Genomic DNA, 23,266 nt, shown 5'->3' on the forward strand with positions numbered 1-23,266 from the left:
TACTATTCCCCCGGCTTTAGCACGGCTATTCTGGTCGGACGCTCGACCATTCAAGGAAGTCCTACCGGGTACCCATTTACTACACCTGGTGGAGAATGGCAAATGTAGATAAACGCCTTGCCAAAGAGTGCTGCTGTGGGATTTGAACCCCCAGACCTTGTAGTTCAAAGTCTTATCCACTGAGCCACAACACCTCCAGCATTCACAGGCTTTAACCCTAAACAGCCCGGGCTATTCTAAAATTGGATATTCCGGGGGGGGGGGCAAAAACAGCCCCCCCCCCCCCCCCCAGATCTCGACCATTGATCAGGACAAAAATTTGCATGCACATCACCCATGACATAATCTCCACAATTGAATGTCAATCGTACCAAAATTATCATTTTTTTAAATGCCCCCGCAGACGAAGTCTGGAAGGGACATTAAGCATTGCCCCTGTCCGTCCTTCCGTGTGTCCCCCCCACTTGAATTCCATGCAATAACTCAAAAAATATTTAATGGATTGTAAACAATTTTGGTGTAAAGGTAGATGACACCAAAATACAGGCTTAGTTTGAATTCGGAGTCAGCAGGTCAAAGGTCACAGCTCATTAAATGTGCGAGTGGGTTTCTGCATGATAACTTTAGAAAATATTCACCAGATATTAAAGAATTTTAGTGTCTGAGTAGATGACACCAAAATACATGCTAAGTTTGAAATCAGAGTCCACAGGTCAAAATACAAGTTAAGTTCGAATTCGGAGTCCGAAAGTCAAAGGTCACAGCTCATTATACAGGGATGCCACTTTTCCGTCTTTATACGGAATTCCGGCTTTTTCCCTGCCAGCCATCTGTCTTATTTCCGTATTTCCGACTTTTCTGTGTATTAAAAAACCGGAAAGTCCTCCTTTTTCCCCCCTCTCTCTCATGCATTGTCGATCGACCGTGTGAGAGATACTTTCTCGAGATATTTGCTATTATTGTAAACGCGCGCACTACCCACTACGTTCATTGAGTTATGCTTTTATCGAGGCTTTCCTGGCCAATCAATGCGAGCGACAAGTTCCGAACGCACGTACATAGACAAGCGCAAAGCAGCGGCACGAATCACGGTATAATAGCGACTGGTAAATACGTCTGTAAAGATGATGACGTCATTCAAGATGGCAACTTACGATGACCAACGAAGGAATCGTGGATTACTAAGTTTTGATCATCATTTGAAAGGAATTAGCGGTAACTGCAGTCTAAGGTGTACGATGTTTCTGAATTTTATATATTTTCTCGTAAGTTTGGATGTAATTATTTTTTTATAATGTGACATTTTATGTACCAAAAACGATCCGAAAATCGGGTTTCCGCCGAATGTTAGATCTAACGTTACTGATGCATGCTGATATGGAACCCAGGGAGCTCCGGCCCGGAAAGCGGGCCGGAGCTCCCTGGGTTAGCTGATACGTTGTCTTTATGTACGGGCCAACAACTCTTCAGTCTATGTATTGGTGAGTGGAGCCAATGCGGTTCAGCTGAACAACCAAAATACAGAGACTGAAGCTTTTGGTCTAGCGTTCTATGAGAAACACACAACAACTAACTACCGTCAGTTTTTCAAACCTAATTGACTTCAAAGTCATCGATCACAACAAGGTAAGAAGCCACTTGGTCCCCCCCCCCCTCCCCTAAATTTGAGGTGGGGGCGGACCCCCCCCCCCTCCCCTAAATTTGAGGTGGGGGCGGACCCCCCCCTCCTAATTTTTTTTTTTTTTTTTTTTTTTTGGGGCTTGTCCAATTTTTAACCTGTGTCCATCCCAAAATTTAAGGTGGACCCCCCTAAATTTTTTTCTTGGACACTGTCCCTTGCATGCCCGCGATAAGTTTCAGTATTTTTGGAGGACACCTAGTGGCATCCCTGCATTATATGTGCGAGTTGGTTTCCGCATGATAACTTTCGAAATATTCACCAGATTTTAAACAATGTTTGGTGTCTGGGTAGATGACACTAAAATACAGGCTTAATTTGAAATCGGAGCCCGCAGGTCAAAGGTTACAGCTCATAGATATGCAAGTTGGTTTCTGCATAGTAACTTAGGGAATAATCAACAGATTTCAAAGAATTCTGGTATGTGAAGGTAGATGACAGCAAAATACAGGCTAAGTTCGATTGCGAAGTCCTCAGGTCAAAGGTCACAGCTCATATATGCAAGTTGGTTTCTGAATAGTAACTTAGGGAATAATCAACAGATTAACAAAATTATTGGTGTATGTAGGTTTCTGCACGATATTAAGTTCGATTATATTGAATGAATTTCTCGATCGCGTTAAGCAGTGGCATCTGTGTCCTTTGGACATGTCAAACTTCTAGGCTAGGGTAGTAGTAAGGCATAAACTTTTTTATCTTGCATATAATGAACCTTTAAAAACCTTAAATCAACATTTTTGGTCTATAAACCAATAAAAAATGCCCCCAAAATACATGTAAATTTACTCATATTCCGTCAAGGTCGAATTCACAAAATAAAGAAAAGCAGAAGGAATTATATCTACAGTCATTACTTCTTGTAGGATAGTCCTATCTGCATCATACTTTGATATTTGTATGATTAAATATGAAACTCTTTACTGTTTGAATTATCCATGTGATGATCAATACATGTACCTCAATGTTAAGTATCTTTAATTGATTTTTGTCTCGCCCACCAGAGGTGAAGGCGAGACATACTGTAGGGATCCAATTGTCGTCCGTTTGTCCGTCACAAACATTATGACACATAACTCCGCAACCGTAAGTCACTTTTCAACCAAACTTCGATGGTAGATGAACTTAGAGGACCTGCATGTTATGCTGCAGTCAGAGGTCACATGTTAAGGTCAAAGTTAAAGTTTACATGCAAGACTCTCTTAGGACACATAACTCTGCAACCATAAGTCACTTTTCAACCAAACTTAGATAGTAGATGTACTTCGGGGACTTGCAAGTCATTCTGCAGTCGGAGGTCACATGGTAAGGTCAAATGTCATTTTCAGGTCAACGTTAAAGTTCACATGCAATACTCTCTTATGACACATAACTCTGCAACTAGGCCCGTTTTGTACACGGCCTGTTTTTCAGTCGTGTACACGTTTTAAACACTAAAAGACAGTTGTGTTACATACCATGATAACTTGCGTTAGGCCATATCGTTTTTGTAAACAGCTTTAATTTGATCGAACATCAATGCATCGACATTTGAAGGCGGGAAAAACAAGTATGGTTTTTTTTTTCCCCGTCATGACCGCGCTGAAATGCGCTGAGGGCTGGGATATGCGTTGCACAAGCGGCCGGATGCAGAGCAATAAAGATCGTCTGTATTTTCCATGATCACAAAACAACAAAAAAAAAAGGTATGCAAGCAGAATTCTTTCCAAAACATCTTAAACGATGATATTTGCAGATGACAACACATAGGCCTTATGTTTGAAATAAAACAATATGTAAATGCCAGAAACTCACAAAAACTTAACAGAGGGGATAGAATTTTACTGAAATTTTGAATGGAAAACTCTGATGAAACAAAAACTTACAACTATTGAAAAGTAGGTTTTGTGCATGTACATTAAAACCCCAAACTTGGAAAAAGTGGGTTTCGTACCCTTCGCCCTTGATGGACCATAACTCTGTGACCCGTTACAATTGTAACGCAAGAAAGGTGTCAAATTAAAGTTGATGAGTTACTCAATTATGCAGAATAAAAATCACAAGAATGTATTATGTATTTTTTATATAGCTAACCTTTGAACTTTGGTTACCTTATTTTTAGAAACACCCTGTATAGTATCGGATCTTGACTTACCTTGTGATGTTTGCTTATTCACAATTAAATTTTCATGTATGGAAGTGCCAAATGAATCGATGGCTGACATGGAATTCTATTAACTTTATGATAAATGATTAATAATTTAGACCCAATTCCACATTGACTTTTCAGATATCGGTAAGAAATTTCAGCTACATGTAGCGCAGCGATTCACTGCGTTTGCATTTTCTGGCGGACTTAAGGTACGGATCCGGTCAAGGAGGATGCGCAGTTCTCCCTTGAGAGAAAATATCGAGCAGAGCATGCGCAGTTCTCCCCATGAAAGTATCTTGAAAACGATATGATATGGAGCTACATGTACTTACAGCGATGTGTTTTTCCTATTGCAATTATACTTTGTCACATCATCATGAATTGACCAACCATTCATCTAGAAGACTCCTGAATATTCATATGAGGGATATGATATGAATAGAAATATTCATGTGTTGTTCTTGATAATTCCTTTTTTTTATTAGAAATTAGTGGACTCAACAATCAGTGAAAGAGTTCCCAGAGAGACTAGTTCATCCAGCTCAAAGGCCAGTGAAGACTCGGAACTGGACATTGTTAAACGCAACTCAGGCCCATTAAACTCTGTGAGTACTTGCAGAATATAAGCATCATTGATGTACATTATAACTACTTGTACATGTATGTACACTATTACAGCTCCTAATGGGGGGGAGGCACTTGAATTATATTTTGATGGGGGGTGTGCCTCATAAAACCATGAACTACAGTATGGGGGTATAAGGAACTGACTACAAGATCAAAATGTGAGGTCTTGGGAACTAAAAATATACCGTGCAGAGTGAATAATGGACTATGGAATGAGACGGTAGTATGTACTCTGTAGGTACGATGTGCACTAGTGCAGTGCATTTATGTGGTTGTTAGCCATACATGGGGCTAGCAGTGTGGTATGGGGTGAAGGAATTTGTGAAGCTTTGTATTGCCCATGCTGCAATTTTTGCAGGCCTGAGGAATGTAGATGTTTGGTAACAGGGGTCTTGTGAGCGGGGCAGGGCGGCATCTGAACAGAAGTTTTGTCATATGGAGTATCTTGAGAACTGAAATCAAGGTAAAGGGGATCATCATAGCAGTACATCCCTGTACCACCGATGTATTTGAGTGCCCCCCCCCCCCTTGGACTTACTGTTGCTATCATTGCTACTAGCTCTTTATCGAAGGGGATTTTGTAAGAAACAATAACAGTTTATCAAATTGTTATTTTCACCAAATCAATTATAATAAGTCTTGTAATCGATCGCAAGTTTTGAATTGATAGTTGGTTTTAAACAGAAAGTACCATTTGATTTTTTAACGTTGAAATTGATATGTCATTTTCAAGTTTGGTTTGTTTTTTGCAATCAAAGGGATGGATGGTGAGAGAGAGGAAGTGATAAAGATATTGAGTGAGGGAGAACAACATCCAGAGAGAGAGAGGGGGGGGGGGGCAGAGAGACTCGCACATAGAGAAATAAGGGATTGAATATTGAATGAAAAGACACCCAGACCAAGGTTTATTTCAGTGACAAGTCATAATGCCATCACATGACTGGAGTTGCAAGGATCACATTTGTGATCAGCGAATTTATAAAACAATGTTATATTCCCTGAGGTGACTTCACTAACTACTCACAAGCTGCATACCCTTGTTGTTTGTTATGTACTGTTATGTAGTTTGCATGAATCACACACTAGTGATAGTCATATTAATAATCTAAATTTGAAATATATATTTTTCTCTCACAGTTAACAGCAGGCAGGGTTGCCCCACCCAAGAGAAGATCTCCCACAAAGAAAAATAGGTAAAAATTCCCATTGATGGTGTTTTTAATGAAATACAAATTAAAAGTTCTTACACTTTATTGTTCATTTGTATATTTATGTACATTGAAATCAAAATTCAGGATTTTTGGTTTGGTTTGCTACTAAGAAGTGAAATTGGACAAATAAAATACTTTTTTGAACAATGGTAGGACTAGCTTAAATCAAGGTTCTCCTGAGCTACATGTATCTACCATTTGGAAACATTGGTGAGGCTGAAAAATGTCTCTGCTGGGAATGGAACCCGGGCTCCCAGCTTTGAACACTAGTGCCTTAACCAATAGACCACAGAGACGGGTTAGTAGCTAGGGCGACCTCGATTTGATTAACCGTCGGATAAACAGATTTTCGACCCCACCAATTAAATTTCCTTTGTCAGGTATAGATGAGTTTTGAAGTTAGATAATGAAGTAACCATTTTTTTAAATACAAATATTAGTAATATTTCTAGTGATCTTTCAAAAATTATTCGGTGGAATTGGCTAACACAAAATGTTTAAAACTTTGGTCTGCCAATTTTTTGTTAACTTCCCGATTTTGTGGATGCGGTTTATTCACAGCCATGGTGTATTTTCCGGAAAATATGGTATCTGATGGTCAATCACATTGGGGTCACCCTAGTCACTAACCGGATGCAAATAAATACATCCTGCAAAAATAAAATAAAAACAAGTGCTATATTGCTTTCTCACCCCCTCTTTAGTCTAAATGTATTGGTTAAGACTCGGGGGGGGGGGGGGGGGGGGGCCACTTCCATTGACGAGTGGATACCATGCGCGACCACGGGGTCTTGAAAAGCACCCTAAACACGTATTTTCCATATTCTGAAAATGCACCCCTTAACAAGTATTGGCGTGTGATACCCTACCCTTAACAAGTATTAGAAACAAAACGATACTCTTGGCAAGTATTTCCTGAAATGAACCCCTAAACAAGTACAGCGATATTATATTGTTATGTCACGGGTCCGTCGGTCGTCGGTTTTACCTTTACACACCATTATTTTGGTTTAGTACGGCCCCACCTTTCACACCTCGCGCAAATCGGACTCTAAACACGTAGTGTTGGGGCAAAAAGGACATCCTTTATAAAACATTTTGATTTTGTTTTATCGTCCCCGCATATTTGACCCTAAACACGTATATTTTTCCGAGCGAAATAGATACCCTTTTTTCAATATTTTTGTGTTTTTGACACCCTTATCACGTTACGTACGTAACGTGCCCTATCTTGAAAAAGACATCCTTTTTATGTGTTTTTTTGGTGGCGCATGGTATCCACTCGTCAATGTAAGTGGCCCCCCCGGGTTAAGACTTCGGCGTTCTAAGATGGGGGCCCGGGTTTTACTCCCTGCAGAGACATTTTTTGTCTCGCCTGCATAGCAGAGCGAGACTATAGGCGCCGCTTTTCCGACGGTGGCGGCGGCGTCGTCAACATTGAAATCTTAACCAAGTTTAAGTTTTTGAAATGTCATAAAAAGTATATGGACCTAGTTCATGAAATGTGGACATAAGGGTAATCAAGTATTACTAAACATCCTGCCTGAGTTTCAGGTCACATGACCAAGGTCAAAGGTCATTTAGGGTCAATGAACTTAGACCATGTTGGGGGAATCAATATCGAAATCTTAACTAAGGTTAAGTTTTTGAAATGTTGTCATAACTTCAAAAGTGTATGGACCAAGTTTATGAAACTCAGACATAAGGGTGATAGTGTATCATTGAAGATCCTGCCTAAGTTTCAGGTCACATGACCAAGGTCAAAGGTCACTTAGGGTCAACGAACTTTGACCATGTTGGGGGTAGTTGTGGAATAGTCATCATAACTTTGAAATTTTATCGATCTAGTTGATGAAACTTAAACATAAGAGCAATTATGTAACCCTGAACATCCTGTGCTATTTTCAGGTCACATGACCAAGGTCAAAAGACATTTAGGGTAAACGAACTTTGATAATGTTGGGGGTATTTGTGGAATTGTCATCATAACTTTAAAAGTTTAAAGATCTACTTCATTGAAACTTGGGACATAAGAGTAACCATGTATCCCTGAATATTTTGTGTGTGTTTCAGGTCACATGACCAAAATCAAAGGTCATTTAGGGTCAACGAACTTAGATAATGTTGGGGGTATTTGTGGAATTGTCATCATACTGTAACTTTAAAAGTTTATAAATCTAGTTCATGGAAACTTGAGACATAAGAGTAACCATGTATTCCTGAATATCTTGTGCTTGTTTCAGGTCACATGACTAAAATCAAAGGTCATTTAGGGTCAATGAACTTTGGCCCTGTTGGGGGTATTTGTTGAATTGGTATCATAACTTAAAAAGTTTAAGGATCTACACATGTAGTTCACGAAACATAGACATAAGGGTAATCGAGTTGTTTCGAGTGCACATGTCTGAGGTCACATGATCATGGTCAGAGGTCATGTTGGGTAAATGGACATAGTATTTTATTATCATATGAAGTGTTTTCTCTTATGAATAATTATTTAATAGTCTATTTCAAAGTCAGCACTGCTGGTATATTAAATCGCGTAACGCAGGCAAGACTGCCAGAGGCGTTCCACTTGTTTGGCCTCACCAACGTTTCAAAAGGATGTATGTAAACCTGACAAAGCAAATTGTAGCACCACACATGACTGAATACATGTATATCAATTTTATAGACTAGAGGTTCAATGTGTGAAATGAATGAAAACTGATCAGTCAGTAAGAAAGAGCAACTTAATTCATCCTTCAGCATAGCTAACAAAACTGACGTTGTTTAGTGAAGAAAAAAAATCACTCAGCTGAGGCATCAAGGTAAATTTCATCTCAACCTGCCTTGCCAAAACTAATTCCGGTTGTATTCAACATCAATTTGATAAGCTACATGTATGTGTGGTGTAAAAGGTACATGTGCAAGTAAAGTACCAGTGGAAGCTGAGGGGAAGCTCTTAATCTGAGTATATACATGTAGTAACGGCTGAGTGAGACACAATCAGGCTATTGCCTTGATTGAATGAGTAAAAGCCAATGCTAAGAAATGGTGGCATCGTGGTCTAGTGGTTAAGATGCTCGTCTTTCAATCTGAAGGACATGGGTTCGATTCCAAGCCATGGTGTGTTTTCCTTCAGCAAGAAATTTTCCCACATTTTGCTGCAATCAACCCAGGTGAGGTAAATGGGTATCGGCAGGAAGTAATTCCTCAAAAATCTGTGCGCACGCAATTATATTTACTAAGGATGACACTAGCCGTAGAAAGAATCAAGGTACTGTTCGATTTTTTTTTTTCTGATTTTTCTGAAATATTGAGTGAAAATTGATGCTGTTTTCGAAATTTAAAGCAGAAAACAGTAATTTTTCAATATTTTGATTTAAGAATGAAATATGTAAAAACAGGAAATCAGACAAACGGTTCATTTTTTCGTTTTTACCTGTTTTTACATGTTTCAATTTTTAGTTTTTCCTGTGAAAAACACAAAATTGAATTCAAGTTTTTGTTTCCTTTTTCTGTTTCGCCTCCACGAAACAGAAAATTGAGCGCGCCTTCTTGTTTCCGTTTTTTTAAATCAGAAACACAAATTATCTGATCGTACCGCCGTCAAGGCACGATTAGATAATTCCTTCTCCTTTGGCCAAACGGAATATTGGAAGACTGCTGAAGCTTTTGAAAAAGGGGCAGAGCCAGAACTAACCACCTATGGCTGGCCGGCCATGTGAAAACTTGATGTTAACAACTATCCACTTTGAATTTAAATTATGGCTCTGCAAAAATGTAGCATCCCCCCTCTATCTACGCATCTTAGTTTTAATACATTGGTTTATGCCTTATAAACACATACTTTTACTGTGATTAGTAAGGCATCAAACACTGGATTGTAATTTTTAGAGAATGTACTGATGTGGTCTTGTAAATGTCAAAGTTTGAGCCAATGTCTAAAAAATTACCTCAAAAATACCTTCATATACATACATGTATCTCATCCCCACTTGTATTTTTCAAGATGCACAGTTGAGACCAGAAGTTACATACACTCAGGAAATAAAATAAAAAAACTGACATTTGTCAAACGTCATAAAATTTACTGTATGATAGCACAAATTTGTGCTATCATAACGAATTTGATATCAAATTAATGAGTATGTCATGTCCCTTCATCACATTGCTTTTTCACCAGGAGATGAAAAATATTTAGTTGTAATTTTTCCCCTAAAAAATCTTCATATTTTAGACAAATTAAAAATAAAAACTTGACGAAAATATTTGATATTTGTGCTTGTTTCTTCTCAACACAATCGTTTCAGAATACACATTTTGATTATTCAGTGGTGATATATCATGATAGAAAATGTAATATAAATCATAGATTTGACATTTATATATTTTTATGAAATGATGTTTGAAAATATAATAACTAACAATAGAATACATTTGGCATGAATATTACTTTTTTCTTCAAAGAAAATTCCACCTGAAATATACTTTGATCTCAATGGCATTCCAATTATGTGAAAGAGCTCAATATGCTCTTTCATTTTATACCAAATTCTTCATGGTAGTATTTATATTTCTGAAGATTTAGTAAATTTATGATGTTTGGCAAGCGAACAAATTTCACTGAATTCCATGGGTGTATGTAAACTTTTGGCCTCAACTGTATATGCTCACAATGTTGTTTTCATTATCACCTTTATTTAAATAGAAATCAGAGGGAGGTACAGTGAAAATAATTCCAGGTTACTCTTGTTCTTTCTCTAATAGGGGATCAGGTGGAGAGGATAGCCGGGATTCTCTAGCTGGGAAAGAAAAGGCAGCTAATAGATCAGACTATTCTGACCTCAAAACACAGAACCAAGATGTTTGGCTAAGACAACATGGAGATGGACAGAATAGTCCCCCAAACAGGAACAGAAATCCCAGAGAAGGGGGACTATGGGGGATACACAATACCGATGGTGAACCCCAGCATAAGGAGCAACCAGTTCCTCAGCCAAGAACAAGGAGGGGGAAGGCAAAGGAAGGGGAGAAAGATGAAGGAAGGAGGAAACAATTAACAGGTGGCTCTGACATCAAATGGGAAAGAAGAAAAATAGAAGAGGATGAAAGAGAAAACGATGGAGGAGAGGCAAGGAGAATAAATGAAAGAGGAGAAGATGGAAGGAGAAGAGATGAAGAAACCAGGGATGAAAAGATGGAAGATGAATTGAGAAGGTTGGTAGGAGAGGAAAGAGAGAATCCACCTTCTAGTGCTCTTAAAGGTCAGGTTGTGCCTCCACTTGACTTGACAAGTCTACATGTAAATACTGAAGGACCTGGTTAGTACAGTTTCATAAGTTACATTTTATATAAACAATTTTCAATGACTTGAAGTGTTCAATGTGATACTACAGTTTTTCCTAACATAGTAACAAATATGAAGTTACCCGACATACATGTACATGTACTTACAAATAGTGCTGTGAGCTGAACCGCCGAACTGAACCTTACACAAAGGCTTGGTTCGGTGATCTACTTCAATAATTATGATGTATCCATTTACTTTTGTCAATTAAATAGCACAACAGCGCCATCTCCTGCTGAGCTATAACCATGCACTTCGGAATGTATCAACCCTATATCTTCCTCTTTATTTTTTCAGCCTCGCAGAGTTAAGACATCTCAAAGAAGTCTCTTCTCGAAAGAGCTTAGTACACTTCCAAACTACATTTATTATAGATTTTTTTGCTTTCCTTTTCACCTAATTCATTGTCATCCTTTATTATTTCGGTACTGGTGGTTTGGTTCTTTAAATCTCTGAATTCCAAAGAGAGCAAGACCTCTTAAAGACTGCTGTAAGACCATGAGATTTGCTTGATCCTTCAAGGGTCTTTCAACAAACTTTCAAAGATCTCTGAGGTCTTTCATGATTCCTGATGAATCTTTCAGTGGTCCAGTGATTCCCAAAACTTTCAAAACAGTCTTTCAGCGGTCTTTCAAGAAAATTGTCTTTTGATGGTCTTTCAGCAGTCTTCCAGCGGTCTTTCAATGAACTTTCAAAGTTCTTATTAGTCTTTCCATGATCTTTTAACATTCTCTCAAGAGTTTTGCAGAGATCACTGTAAGACTCATGAGAGATCCTTAAAAGATCTGTGAAAGATCATTGAAAGACAAGGAAAAGTCTATGGAAAGATTTCTGAAAGATCACTTGTTGCATAAAAGATCTCTGAAAGACCATTGAAAGATATCTATAGGACTAGCCCAAGTCCAGTAACACAAGAAGTATCAATCAGTCTTCCAGAGTTCTTTGAGGGATCTTTCTGAGCCATTCCACATATACAAGTTTCATTGATCTTGGAGACTGCTGTAAGACCTTGCTAATTTTTGATATTTCAAAGCTTTCCCCTCTGTGGAATGGAGGTCTTAGCCAGTCTACTTTTTGTACATGGCACCTATGTAAGGTCTTTCTTCCTTAGCTTTCCTGCACTCTCTCTTGCATGATAGCCCTTTTTTTACACCTTGATTTGATTTATTATTGTATTTTATAACTTGAATTTTTCTCCTTAGCTTCACAGCTGGAGTTTCGTGCGTTGCTTTTGTGTCTGGTTCAAAACCTGAATTATTTTCTAACAGGAATTATTTTTATGTAGCTCCCTTTTATAGGTTTGAGCTTGGTTTCGCTCTTCTTTTGGAGGCTTTATTATTTTTAATTCTGCCTCTTCTTGCTAGATGGACTATTTAAGTACTTTAGTCCTTATTGCTTCCTTTGTTTCTGTCAAGAGTTTCAATTTTGTCTTGAATTAATTGAGTAGTTGATTATTTTGGTGTTAACTAAAACAAAAAGAATTTATCTCTCTTTTGTTTCAGATATGGCGCACCAATGATGAAATTCCTTACAATTTCCTTCCTTATGAGTTTTGCTTTTTCTTAGCTTAACCTAGATGCATCATATCTATCAATGCATGATAGATACCATGCATACCTTTTGCATACCATTTCGCAAATTCTACAATGTAAGTTGTTACATGAGAAAATCCTGTGTTTTCACGTACAGCTGTTCAGCCCAGAATGTTCGCCCACCGGGCTAGACATTCCTGAGAAGCACTAGGCCTACATGGTGTATCATGGCATGTATAAGAAAGTGGTTCTTCAATCAAATCGAGTACATATTAAGGAGAAAGAAACTTACTGAATTAAGGCTCTGATGTACAGTTGAGGCTAGAAGTTTACATACACCCAGGAAATTCAAAGAGAAGTTGACAATTGTGCGCACACTTCAATTGTATGCGCATATTGAGTGGACCTTCCTTAAAGCAATAATGCAAAGTGTTACTGCCCTCTACGTTCGTTGGTAGCAACTAGAATTTTGCACACGAATGGCAGATTTAATGTTCCCGTTGTGGATGCGAAAAGTCAAAATTTTCTCATGTCACACAACTTGCATTTCAGGACAGTTTTACAGCGGGGGCCAAAAGTATCTTCCAAAATCAACTAGCGTCATAGAAGTCCATTCCCCTTGTGCGAAAAGTGCCTATTCCCTCTTTAGCTACTCACAATGTCACCAGTTGTGGAAGAGGAAAAAGAATGTAGATAAGCGTAAGCCCCTTTTATTTGGGCGGCCTTACGTTTTTATACGCCAGTCCTAGACGGGATGTATTATGGTATCACGCTCGGTGTCCGTCCGTCTGTCTGTCCGTCCTTTAACTTTTCCTTGTAAACGTGATAACTTCAATTTGACTTATCCTAGGCTCATATTGGTGTGTATGACACTTTTATGGATTCCAGGAAGTCTATTGATTTTGAGGTCAAAATGTCAAGGTCACACTGACATGTTTTCATCTTACCCTTCTGAAATCCTTGTAAACATGATAACTTCAGTTTAACTTAACCTAGGCTAATATAATATGCTTTGTATGATACTAGCATGGATCCCAAAAAGCCTATTGATTTTGAAGTCAAAAGGTCAAAGGTCACAGTGACATATTTTCATCTAACCCTTCTGCAGTCCTTGTAAACGCGATAACTTCAGTTTAACTTAACCGAGGCTCATATAATTTGATGTGTATGATACTTAGCATGGATAATAATACTCAATATTTATAACGCGCTTTTCCCATATGGCCCAAAGCAATCACAATTTCAGTTAACATATTTATACAAACAAATATCAGAATGACATATTCAATGAAGGCAGTTGCCTAGAACAAAAGAGTTTTAAGGGACTTATTAAAGGACTCGATTGTTGGGGATTGTCTTATTGTGAGAGGGAGTTTGTTCCATTCCATGGAGGATGCAACGGTGAATGTTCTATCTCCAGTCTGTTTTCTTTTAGTTGGATATGTTAATTTAAGTGGGTCTTCAGAGGATCCCAGGAAGCCTATTGATTTTGAGGTCAAAGGTGAAGGTCACACTAACATGTTTTCATCTTACCCTTCTGCAGTCCTTGTAAATGTGATAACTTCAGTTTAACTTCACCTAGGCTCATATAATTTGGTGTGTATGATACTAGCATAGATCCCACCAATTCTATTGAATTTGAGGTCAAAAGGTCAAGATGAAGTCGCCACCTTCCACTTTTCTTGCTTGACCAATAACTGGCATTTTCCCTGTTATGTGCTCGCCTTAGCGACACTCTTGTTAGCTTTTGTGCTACATGAGAACGTCTTGAGCAGTGCAGGTTAATCATGACCAGCTCTATGCCCTTCAAATATACTCATGGAGCCAATCGATGATGCAACCACCATTCGCACACTGGGAAGCCACCAGGGAGAGGATTCCGGTCTTCAGGACAGCTTCCCGCGGCATGCTGAGCGTAGGCTGGTCAGATGACGAGCCCTACCATTCTGACTAAGCTGCCTTATTGGCTCCCCGATGAAAAATGTGTAGTTCCACTATGAGTGTTCCTTCTGTCGCAGGTTCTGTGGCTGCCCTTGCAGGCCTTCGCCCCTAAACTAACTTCATCCGGGTGGTTGGAGTTTCAGAGCGTCCTTACTCTTACTCCACCACCATTGCGGTGCAAATGAAAGTGTGAGCATTTTTAGGTCAAGCTCCCAGTAATTTCGGGCAACTCCACCTCCTTCGGGTGTTCTAGAGCTCTGAGGGTTCGTCCCCATCACCTCTGTACCCGGTTTCCCAGCCGCCTAGGCTGCTGGATGGATTTGGCGAGTTACGGAACACTCCAAATCAAGTCCCCTATAGGGGCAAGGAGCTTGGAATATCTCCTACCTTTTTTTGCCACCTTATCTAGGGTGCGATGGAGGAGAGGAACAAGGCATATCTCTTCTAACCTGGCTGTACAGTGGCCCTGCCACGGTTTTATAAGTTTTTCCAAGCCACCCGGGGGCCAAGGATCTCTAGTCAGAAACCTGGATTTCCCGGATGCATTCTGGTAGCGCCGCACGAATTTCCAAGACTGCCATGAGGTTTTTCATTGGCAATCTGCCATGACTTCCCAGATTGGTATGTTTTGTTACTGGTCATGCAGGGATTATATTGCCCTAGCTCTAGTTCACTTTCACTGCCTCAGACCACGGCGCAGGTTGGGCACGCTATGATCTGGTGACACCCTAACTAACCCTTGCTCCGCGAGTGAGCATACACACCTCACCCTTTAGTGAAAAAGTGCACTTCTTTCTGAGTATTTTTTTTAATTCAGCACAGTGGCGGGTTAGGGTTTGTAGTATGGATGAGTAGTCACTTGACTTCCCTTGGTGTACTACGCCCCAATGGGGGTTTCACAATGCCCAAGTGAATTAACTCTTCATATTTTTTTGCCTCTGACAAGGAGTGTGTTATTGGGGAGGCTTTCACACCCTCCCTTTGGTGTAAATTCTTCACCTTTTTGCACAGTGTGCTCCTTTTGGTGTAGGATTTTGTGCACAGGTCTTGGGGCTTCTAAGCCCAACCGAACTTGAGTCTCCCCAGGCTGCGAGCCTCCAGTTGATTTACACATTTGGAGGTGTTCACATTACCTCAGTGTTCTGCCATTGGGGGTACGTGGCTAGTCTAGATTTTTTACCCGTGTCTACATGAGGTCTTTCAGAGGCACCTGCTGTGTCTTCTCAGGCCGTGTGTGTATGAGCTCACTTCAGGCTTGGTTTCTACGGCAAGTGACAACCAGTCTCAGCTTTGGCCCGTGTGCGCATAGAGCTTCGTGGTCCAGGGCATGCCTCTCGGTGGGAGGCAGGTCCTTGATGATTTTCAGGGGTTACTGTTTGGCTATTGCCGCTTCTGCTGGTTTCCCGTTGGCCCGTTTATTTTGAACTCCAATCTATTATAGATTGTTTAGGTCGTTTGTCCCAAGTGTCCTCCAAGTAGGAAGCTTGCGGCTTTTTAGAGTCTCTCTAAGGTCTTGACACCATTGCTTATTCTCCGTTTGAGCCTGTGTCAAGCGCTTCTCTTCATAATTCTTCCTATCAAAACAGCCTTCTTGATCGATTTGCGTCCTGCCTGAGGCAAAGTTTGTTACATGCATATTTTTTACTCCTGGACATTCAGACCGGAGAGGTAGAGATTCCGCCTGATTCTGACGCCTCCTTGTTAGCCCAGAATCACATGATTTCTTCCGGCTCCGTCTCGGTCCGGGCGCTCAAGTGGTATCTTGACAAGAGAAAGAATGTTTACAAATTAGAACAATGTTTTTTTCTTTCACACAAATATTTTTTGCTACTTCCTGCTATTTTTCGCGTTAGGGTGATCCAAGCAGCAGGCGCAGGCTTGTTGCTGTTTGATGAGAGGCAGAGGCACACGATACTAGAAGCATTGATTCGTCTTGGGCACTCTTTTTCAAGGTGTTCTCTTTGACAAATTTTTTAGGACTGCTCCTGGTGTTTTGCCAATTCCTTAGGTTTTTTCTACTGGAAGAATTTTTCCTCTGCTGAGGAGAGTTTGCGTCTTCAGCCTTGAAGGTTGGGGCCTCCGCATCTAAATCTCCCTTGAACTTAGTTACTTTCTTGTTTGTGCCATGCTTCCCACGGTTTTATCCATGCTAGTCTAGTAAAAGTAGATGGATACATCTTGATTTTTAAAGTAAATCATAAAAATACTAACCTGATTTTCTTATTTAGTATAAAATCTGATGTATCCATCTACTATCCTTCCCTCCATCCCCTCACCTTGCGTTGCAACATGTCATTACAGCAAGAACTCATAAAGAGGAAGATATAGGGTTTAACATTCGGAAGTGTTTGGCTATAGTTCAGCAGTTCAGCACTTTTTAATTTGTGTACTATATTCGAGGGCAGTTGATGAAACAAACTAGCAAAAGTAGATATAGATACATTAGATTATCTCGTAAATAAGAAAATCTGGTATTTTCATGGTTCGGTATAAAAATGCCAGGCATGTTAGTTTCACCAAGTGTCATTGATCAAAAAGAAATAATTATAAAAGGGAATCTATATATATATGAAGAGTTTTATTCCAAAAAGAGCTAAATCCACTTTGGGCATTTTTCTGTAAATCAACGTTTTTTAATTCACCACTTTCCCTTACCCACTGTTGTTTTATCTAGATACATGTATATGATATTGCTATCATCTAAGATAAATTAAATCATGTTTTTAAAAATCTAGCATCAATTTTTTTATAATTTTTAAAAATTTTATTTTTATGGATTCAGTTTCTCTTGGAACAAGACATTAGTAAGATGTCCATTTTTGACAACTTTTACATGTTTAATATTGGAAATTGAATACGAAACACACATATTGTTAGCAGAGTACATTTCACATCTTTTCTGATGTTTATCAATGGAAAATTACAAAAAGAAAAAAAGTGAAAATTTTTTCCATCTTTCCTAATGACAGTGATTTTTCAATATTGAATTCCAAAAGGAGCTAAATCCAAAAATTATTCCTAAAAATAGGAAAATTCTGTTATTTTCATCAAACTTTGCACTGATGGTGTGAACTTGTATCCACAATATGTGCCTAAAAAATTGAATGCATAACTTTATGTAAAGTAGCACATTTAACCAATTTTAAATAGCCATATTATTTATATTTCGGAGTAAAACTCAAATTTGCAATCAATTTTTACCAACCTTCCAAAAAAAAAAATTCAAATGTGATATGGTGCATTTGATTCCTACGTCTAAGATGCATATATTTATATACATTTAAAAATTCAATTTCTTCATAAAATAGGATGATATTTGAAGCTAAATTCGGTGTTAAAGTGTGTGAATAAGTATATGTCTATAATTGTAATAAGTCATTATTGTTTTGTATTTAATAAAAGAAAATAGACAAGACCTAAATTCCTTCCTCATAACTGGCAAAGTAATGGTAATATTTATTTTTTACCCTCTGAACCGTCCATATTAATATTATTTTTTTTTAATAAATAAATAAGAAATGAAGGAATGCAGGTAGAAATATAATTCAAAAGAACAGAAAAGATGAAAAAAAGTCAAAGGAAAGCAACGTATGTACCATGATCATGGTCAGGAAATAGTTGATCTGGAGAGTTGAAACAGGAGACAAACAACCTGGTCTCAGCTGCTATTATACTGGTAAAATTCACATCCCAAATTTGAAATGTTAATCCAAACTCAATATTTTCTCAAAAGTAGTTTAATCGGGTCAGTTACTGAAAATAAAAAGATAAATTATCAGTTCCCTTTCTGTCCTGAAAGATCGATGTCGAGTAATTTCACTACACTAAAAATACAGTAAAAATAGTACAGTGCCGTGTACTCATTTTCGTGTTGTAAATGTGTTTGAAAACACTTAGCATCCATCTTTTAAGACCAAGAATGGACCTGATAATTTATCTTTTCTCTTATGAACCACATCTCTGCACCCGTGTCTCACTTTGGATACAATTCTGTTGCGTGGCAAAGGAGATGGTGATATTTCCATTTATTTTCACAAGTGGGCAAATCACAATATTGCTAAAGCCTTGTTTAAATGGGAAAGGGTTGGGTTAGCCATGGATGCCTTCATTTACCTTAGATATTTTGGGGGGTGATAAAATATGGATGAACTAACAAAAGTTATTAATATTTCAACATGAATATACAATACATGTATATCTCTCAATGATATAGGCTTATTTACATTTTCACCATGTTACTTCTTCATGTTACCAATAATCTCCATTCATGTTTTATTTGTTTATTAGCATGGCAAGGCCAGCAAGCTTCACCAAGAGGAGGAGGGGGTCAAAGTGGATCAGAAGGGAGTACACAGACCCTATCCAGGCTTGAGAAACTCCAAACGATAACAAGGTTTGTATCAATTATTGATAAAGATTGCCAAGATGTCCATCTGCAGAGAGCCTTTACACATAAATGGAACAGATATAAAGAAACAATGTAAATAATTACTTGAAGTATTTTAAAGGCAAAAGTAATACCACACATACACCATGTCTTGGATTTTAAATGATATTAATAGTTGAATTTGAGTAATTTGAGTCAACTTTACTGCAGTGTGTTTCATATGTAATTTCCATTTGAAGGTTTCTCCTAAGGTATTTTGTTATGTCAGGTATATTCAATGCGGTCACATTCTTCTTTTGTACTGATATCAGAGGTACCCAGTTACCCTTTCACTGGATACATACATATGATTTTGCCATGTTTTTACCGAATTTGTATTGCACATCATTGACACTTATAAAGTTTTTATATTTTGTCTCCACCCAATTTTCTTATTTTGCGATATTCATTTTACTAAGATTATTATTATCTTTTTTTTCTCCCCCCCCCCTTTCTTTCTACTGTCTTCATTTGTCAATGAAGGGAGAATAATAGGTTTGCATATTTCAATTTTTCCTCCAATTTTTGATTTTTTCTATTTTTTCGTGCTATGTATCCTCCAAGTTATTTAGTTTAGTATAGATTTCTTTGTCGATTTCTATGTTTTTATTGCAGTGCTTTTTTCGCCCATAGCCCAGCATTGTATACAGCAAAGCTCCTGTGTAATATGTTTTCATTCTCATACACCCCTTTGAAATGCTTGATAATATAAATGTATAATACTCAACAGCATTTCGTGAATTTGTACATGACAACATAAACATTGCCTATTTATCTACTGTCCCGTGGAATAAATGACCCTGTGTATTATCAATAGGAGATTGAGTCAACTGATACTATTTCAGGGATTCAAGGAGAATTTCACTCTGACAAGGTTGTCTTAATAAAAAACAGAACATTTTGAGAAAAATATTTGGGGAGATGTGATGAAAATCTGTTGAAGAAAGTCATAGTTTTTAATGTTCAAACTTTTGATTTTGTGACTTTGCAGACTAGCAGTTCCTCCATATGCTGTGAAATGAATTTTTATTTCTAAAGAGAAATTGAAAACGATGTTATTTGTGGGCTGGATATATCAGACACATCAATTTACACCCCATTCTGTAATAGAAATATTTGTATTCATCATGTTACACTTAAGACATGGGATTTATGGAATTTATCTTACATGATATATGGGGGAGCTTCTCGCATATGACAACACAAATTTTCAAAAACTCTCTTAAAAACTCTCTTATTTATTCTTTAATAGATTTTTTTTTTTTATTAAAAATCAACTTATTGACCACATGAATTTCCTCATTAAAAAGTTGTCATTGATATACAGTGGCTGGTAGCATTTGAATACAACTAAAGTCATAAATATAAATATACTCAAATTTATTGTTCTTAGCATACATGTAGTTATGCTTCAAATATGTTCTGCAATAAAAATAACCATAAAAGAATTTATCAAATGGAAAAAAAAATACATGAGAAATTCATGGTACAAGAAAATACATAAGAAATCAATTATGAAATTGGACATTTTTTTCAAATGCAATTGTCAGGAATTCTTCAAAGAATATTTGTAACAAAAAGGCGCATTCTAGGAGCTTTATTTTATTGTTTCGCATGAACAAAGTTCAGCAGAGACCTAGTGAACACTTATCCTGTTAGTCTGTCACATATTACATGTTTGAGTATTAGAATGACCAAGGTCATATGTCACTTAGAGGTCAAAAGATCATATTGCATATTTAATTGATCGCGAACCACCGTGTTGACTTAGGGTAATAATGCATAAATTAGCATTATTAATTAATATGAAATGAAATATTTCATGTGTAGGGACAGTGATTTTCCGTTTGTAAAAATTGCCTTTCCCCTTTCAGAAAATCTTGAATTACGTTTCAGCCTGTCTGAAATCGGGAATTCTGTTTCCTCAGAGACTTTGTGCGCAAGAAAAAGTGACAATTCCGTTTACACAAAGTCAATACAAATTACCGGTATAGCGATACGTGCTGGGCAAACACAGCTGGAAGACACAAGTACGAGTGAATGGAAACGGTCACAAAATCAACAAAAAATACAGAAGACAGCAAGAACAGGAAGATATCTGTAGTAAAGTTAATAAATCACAGAACTGCAACATAAATTACTCCCAAATCCGTGATTGCGGAAAATCACTGTCCCTATATTTGGACTGGTAAGGGTTAAATCAGTACTTCTTCTAACCATTGTTATAATACTACATGTACTTTTCCTTCACACAGTGTCAATTATCCCTGTACAAAAACGGCATAAGGAAAGAGCGATACAATGTTTTGACTGACCGCGATTTCAATGTGCGCGATCAGTCAAAACATATCGCTTTTTACGTGCAAATTCAATGCAGTGCCCAGTGCCGATACGACTGTTTGGCTGACCGTGCGCATTGAAATTCGCCGGCAGTCAAAACGTCGTATCGCTCTGTTACAGTACACGATTCCAATGGGATTTGCGCATTTTGTTAAAAAGTTGTATGGCACCGCCGTGAAAATCCTCTGATACATGTATCTCAGAAAATGAAATAAATTGCTGCCTAGAAATTTAATTATGAATAGAGTAGGACTTGTACTTTCATTTTCTGCAAAAATCTCAAAATTGATTTTTTAAAATCAAAATTGACTGATATAAAGGTTCGCATGACCGCCGACGATATCTTTATACCCCCACCTAATAAAGTTTGAATGGGGTATATACATGTACATGTAGGAATCAGAAAGTTAGGTTAAAACCTTGTGATTCAAACTACTTCATCAGTTTTCAACTAATTCTCAAGGAAAACTCCCTGTGGATCATGAAAGTTGTCACAAATATTCACCTTGGGTAAAGACATGCAAGATTCATTTTCTAAATGTGTTCAAAACTGCATTCAAAACTTTCATTTATCCACATTGTGCTGCACTCGACCCAGGTGAGGTGAATGGGTACCCGGTAGGATTTATTCCTTGAATGCTTTAGCGCCTATTATGGCCGCTCAGCTACAGCCGGGGTAATAATAATATACCAAGTATATTTCAGCGCCTTGAGCACATAATCAATGTGGATTTGGTGCTTTAGAAATACTCTATATTATTATTATTATTATTATTATTACCATGGTAACAGCATACATGTAGGGGGATAATAATCACCTTCAGTGATTTTTCTAGTTATAACAAAGTATTAAACCTGAATCATGTTTGCTAACCCTGTAGGTTACTATTCTGGGGTTTTTAACTATTTTCAACAATGGATTATTGCAAAGGATTGTTGTCCAAATGTCCTCGCATTCATAATATGACCAAAAACAACAGAACTGATGGGTTACATGAGCCATTGATTCATGTATATAGTCCCATGCATGCATTTCTGTGAATAGTTCATAGGACCCTTCATCAGCATTTACTAATATTGCTGTAATTCAAGTAACTGCAAATACATATTTTCAATATTATGTATATCCTTTCTAATTACTTCTACTCCATAATTCTTTTGATGTTTGTGCCCCCTGGCGTAAAGTGCCGTGTATCTTTTGGAACATTTTAAGTTGAGCATCCACGTATTCTTTGTTCCACAGTCTTCTTCAGCATGAACCTTATGATGCTCCACTCTCCCCCAGGGCAAAAGATGCCCCACCCACCTTTGGAAGGTGACTATATGCATTACATATATATTCTCTCTGTTATATATATAATATATATGAACACGTATGCATATTAGTGTGCCTCTACAAAGTTGTCAAGTAGACAGAAAAATGCAACTATGCACCTATTATTATGTGCTTATTTTGTTGTTTATTTATATGGCAATGGCTTGTTTTAAAATTTGGTGACAGTTAGAGCTATTTGTACTTGCTTCAGTTTTTTTGTTAGATTTCATCTGATGGTCTCTTGTAATTCTTAACTTATTTACAGGTGTAACATTCAAAGAATCAAATGATTACTTCTTTCATACATGTATATCCCATAACAATGAATATTTTTGTAACTTCTATGATTTATTACCTTGATTCTGGTTTCTGTATTTTACTTCACATCTGTCTGGTTGTTCAGAATGGAATTTGGGGGAATAGTTTTAACTGAGAAAGAAAAGTATTCTTATCATCTTCATACACATCTCTCTTCTATCTTTCAAGCATACTGCTATGATCTCTCTTTTCCTCTTTCCCCATCCATGTATGGACCTCATTTGATCTCATTGCTTAATTTTTCATGTGGTACATTTCCTCCTTTTGATAACTTCCATGGAACCCTGGTTTGTTGAGTTATATTACTGCCAATAAATCATCAATATAACCTTTCATGGGTTTTTTCTGATTGATTATAGTTTCTTTATTAAAAGGATATGTATTTAGGAGTCTTTGCTTATCCACTTCAATCTACCTA

At 37.7% G+C, this 23,266-nt stretch overlaps 1 protein-coding gene across 1 annotated transcript in view; it reads left to right on the forward strand.

Annotated features, from left to right (window-relative positions):
• Positions 1–23,266, forward strand: part of LOC129281728 (protein FAM13A-like) — an 88,489-nt gene that overhangs the window by 39,040 nt on the left and 26,183 nt on the right. The window contains exons 8-12 of the mRNA XM_064113399.1: positions 4,292–4,411; positions 5,571–5,626; positions 10,397–10,950; positions 18,737–18,842; positions 22,459–22,530. Coding sequence (XP_063969469.1) covers positions 4,292–4,411; positions 5,571–5,626; positions 10,397–10,950; positions 18,737–18,842; positions 22,459–22,530 — 908 coding nt within the window. The remainder of the gene's footprint in view (positions 1–4,291; positions 4,412–5,570; positions 5,627–10,396; positions 10,951–18,736; positions 18,843–22,458; positions 22,531–23,266) is intronic.

This window comes from Lytechinus pictus, chromosome 18 (assembly GCF_037042905.1).
Source record: "Lytechinus pictus isolate F3 Inbred chromosome 18, Lp3.0, whole genome shotgun sequence".
NCBI lineage: Eukaryota > Metazoa > Echinodermata > Echinoidea > Temnopleuroida > Toxopneustidae > Lytechinus > Lytechinus pictus.